This window comes from Scatophagus argus, chromosome 4 (genome assembly GCF_020382885.2).
Source record: "Scatophagus argus isolate fScaArg1 chromosome 4, fScaArg1.pri, whole genome shotgun sequence".
Taxonomy (NCBI): domain Eukaryota; kingdom Metazoa; phylum Chordata; class Actinopteri; family Scatophagidae; genus Scatophagus; species Scatophagus argus.
In genome coordinates, this window is record NC_058496.1 from 27662024 (window position 1) to 27665756 (window position 3733).

The 3733-nt window shown below is 44.7% G+C and overlaps 1 protein-coding gene across 1 annotated transcript; it reads left to right on the forward strand.

Moving 5' to 3' along the window:
• The first annotated feature begins 382 nt into the window (after window positions 1-382).
• On the forward strand, window positions 383-3231 carry LOC124057647. The gene is made up of 2 exons (XM_046386116.1): window positions 383-2732; window positions 2878-3231. The coding sequence occupies exons 1-2, from the start codon at window positions 384-386 to the stop codon at window positions 2968-2970; spliced, it is 2442 nt and encodes an 813-aa protein (XP_046242072.1). The 5' UTR covers window position 383; the 3' UTR covers window positions 2971-3231.
• Window positions 3232-3733: the final 502 nt, after the last annotated feature.

Sequence of the window (3733 nt, forward strand, 5' to 3'; positions counted from 1 at the left end):
CCAAGGAATGTCGTCACCGTCACACTTGTGAGCTATGTAAAGGAAGGCATCCCACCTGTCTGCATGATGAAAATTATAAAAGGCATGAGGTGAAAAACAAACCTGTAGTCATGGAGAGAGAAAATTCTACAGGTGATGTAGACGCAGCTTCAAACTGTGCAAATGAAATCGTTACAGCTAGCCCACTCTGTGTCACTAAAGAGGGTGGGTCATGCAGCACATCCATGATTGTTCCTGTGTGGGTCTCCTCTGACACACAACCATTCAAAGAGAAGCTCATCTACGCATTGTTAGACACCCAGAGTGACAGCACCTTCATTGAGAGAGAAGTAAGTGATGAATTACAACCAAACTCTTCCCCTGTGCAACTGAAACTCACCACTATGATGGGAGACAGCATGATAATGAAAAGTGAAAGAGTAGATGGACTCCGTGTAAGAGGCTATAATTCAGGTGTTTACATTGACCTTCCTTCTTCATATACAAAAGATTGCATCCCCATGAACCGAGATCACATACCTACCCATCAAACAGCGAAACAATGGCCCCACCTAGCAGCAATCGCAGATCAGATGCCACCTCTCCTAAGCTGTGATGTAGGACTCCTCATTGGGTATAACTGTCCCAGAGCTATAAAACCCAGACAAATGATTAGTGGAAAAGACAGTGAACCCTACGGTGTACTTACAGACTTAGGGTGGAGCATTGTGGGCTGCTCTACACCTGGCCTTAACGAAGGACACTCCAGCCTTTGTCACAGAGTCACAGTAAAGGAACTCCCTCCAGTAACACCACTAGATGTGATAAACGTCCTGGAGTCAGACTTTAAGGACACCAAAGGAGATGACAAAATTGTCTCACAAGAGGATCTCATGTTCTTGAGCAAACTCAAAGATGGAATAAAGAAAAATGCTCAGGGACATTATGAGATGCCTCTACCATTTAGAAAACGGCCATCCTTACCTGATAATAAAAGGCTTGCTGAAATCAGGCTTAGTCATTTACGGCGGAAGTTCAGCAGGGATGAGAAATACAAAAGAGACTACACAATATATATGAAGGAAATCATAGAGAGGGGTGATGTGGAAGAGGTACCTGCAGATGCAGCTCAAGGTGAGCGATGGTATATTCCACATCATGGCATTTATCACCCTCAGAAGCCCGATAAACTGCGCATTGTGTTTGACTGCTCTGCAAAATACTGTGGCACAAGCCTAAACGAACACCTGCTCCCAGGACCAGACATGATTAACAACCTAACAGGCATCCTAATAAGGTTCAGACAACATCCCATTGCTCTTCTATGTGATATAGAGAAAATGTTTCACCAATTTCACGTCCAGGAGGAAGACCGCAACTACCTCCGGTTCCTCTGGTGGAAGGACGGAGACACAACCACACAACCTCAGGAATATCGTATGAAAGTACACCTTTTTGGTGCAGTGTCATCCCCTGGGTGTGCGAACTATGCACTAAAATATCTAGCTAAGGAACACAGCCACTCCCATCCAGTAGGAGCCCAATTTGTTGCAAAAGACTTTTATGTAGATGACGGAGTCACAAGTGCTGACAATGTGGAAAAGGCCATTCAGTTGGCACAGGAAGGAAGAGAAATCTGTGCCAAAGGTGGTCTCCGTCTCCACAAATTTGTGTCTAACAACGATGCTGTATTACAGAGCCTACCTTCTTCAGAGTGCGCAGCAGAAGCAAAGACAAAGGACCTAACCTTTAATGACTCATTGGAAAGAGCCTTAGGAATTCAATGGAGTATAAAGGAGGACAGCTTCAGATTCAACAGCACCTTAAAGAACCAACCAGCCACACGCAGAGGCATATTATCCACTGTCGCATCCATTTATGACCCTCTTGGTTTTCTAGCACCATATGTCCTCAATGGGAAGAGAATCCTCCAAGAAATGTGCAACCAAGGCACTGGCTGGGATGAAATTCTGCCAGAAAGGCTAAAACCACGGTGGGAGAGTTGGCAACATGACTTCGTCAACTTACAGAAGATAAACATACCTCGCTGTTACTTACCTGTTAACTTCGGAGAAGTTGTGGAGACTGAATTACACCATTTCTCAGATGCGAGCACCAGTGGATATGGGCAGTGCTCTTATCTGAGAGTCAAGAACAAGAAAGGAGAGATTCACTGTTCCCTCGTGATAGGAAAGGCCCGTGTTTCTCCCACAAAGGTGACTACAATACCACGACTCGAATTAACAGCAGCAGTGGTTTCAGTCTCTATCAGCAATATGCTTAGAGAAGAAATGAGAATTGTTGATTTGAAAGAATACTTTTGGACCGACTCAAAGGTAGTGTTGGGCTACATAAATAACGATGCTCGACGATTTCACACCTTTGTCGCCAACCGGATCCAGAAGATCCGCCATTGCACAGATCCCCAGCAATGGCGCTATGTTCCCACAGATGAGAATCCAGCAGATAGCGCATCCAGAGGTAAAACTGTAAATGAACTACTTACCTCCAACTGGTTCACTGGCCCCATGTTTCTCTGGGAAAAAGAAATACCCATAGGAAATGATGCAGTGCCAGACCTATCTATAGGGGATCCAGAAGTCAAAAAGGCACAAGCCCTACAAACGAAAACCACAGAAATAATGACTCTTGCTGACCGTCTGTCCAAGTTCTCATCATGGTCCCGAGCTACCAGAGCCATAGCCCGTTTGCTTCGGAGAGCTAAAAAAGTCACATCACATGCTCTTTCTACAGTGAGCGAAAGAGAAAGTGCTGAGCGTGTCATAATTCATGATCTGCAAAGGCAAGCATATGAAGAGGACATCAAAGTATTGAGCAAAGGTAATCAACTACAGCACTGCAACAAATTACACCATCTTGATGTTTTTCTTGACACAGATGGTCTCCTCAAGGTGGGAGGACGGCTTCGACACTCGTCACTCACTGATTCTTTCAAACATCCAATTGTCATTCCCAAAGAACACCATCTGACAAAGTTGATAATAGCTCACTACCATGAAAAAACGAAACATCAAGGAAAAGGCTTCACAATCAATGAAATCAGAGCCAGCGGATATTGGATTCCAGGAATGAGCAGAGCAGTAACATCTTACATTCATAAGTGTGTGATTTGTCGTAAACTCAGGAGAACTGCAGAGAGTCAAAGAATGAGTGACTTACCTGTAGAACGCGTTGAGCCCTCCCCCCCTTTCACATACTGTGGGATGGATTGCTTCGGTCCTTTCACGACTTCACAAGAAAGGAAACAACATAAACGATATGGCCTGCTCTTTACATGCTTCTGCTCACGAGCCATTCACATTGAAATGTTAGAGGATATGTCCACTGACACCTTCATCAACGCCCTGCGTTGTTTTATTGCTATTCGAGGTGCAGTCCGTCAAATTCAGTGTGATCAAGGCACTAACTTTATTGGTGCTAAGAATGAATTCAAGACAGCTCTACAAGAGCTTGACTCACAGAGACTGAGCACATTTCTGTCACAGAAACAGTGTGATTTTGTCATGAATGCACCCCACTCCAGTCATGCAGGAGGCGTTTGGGAACGCCAGATTAAAACTGTCAAAGGCATTTTGAGCTTTACACTGTCATCTTCTCAAGGCAGACTCAACGATGCTTCATTGCGGACTCTCCTCTATGAAGCTATGGCCATAGTCAACAGTCGACCCCTTACTGTGGATAACTTAAACTGCCCTGACAGCCTTGAACCACTCACTCCCAATCATCTGATCAA

Bases quoted from the DNA above. Each gene is read 5' to 3' on its own strand.
- LOC124057647 (XM_046386116.1), top strand. From the start codon at position 384: ATGATGGGAGACAGCATGATAATGAAAAGTGAAAGAGTAGATGGACTC. The intron at 2,733-2,877 runs GTGAGCGAAAGA...TTCTTGACACAG, and splicing joins CATCACATGCTCTTTCTACA to ATGGTCTCCTCAAGGTGGGA.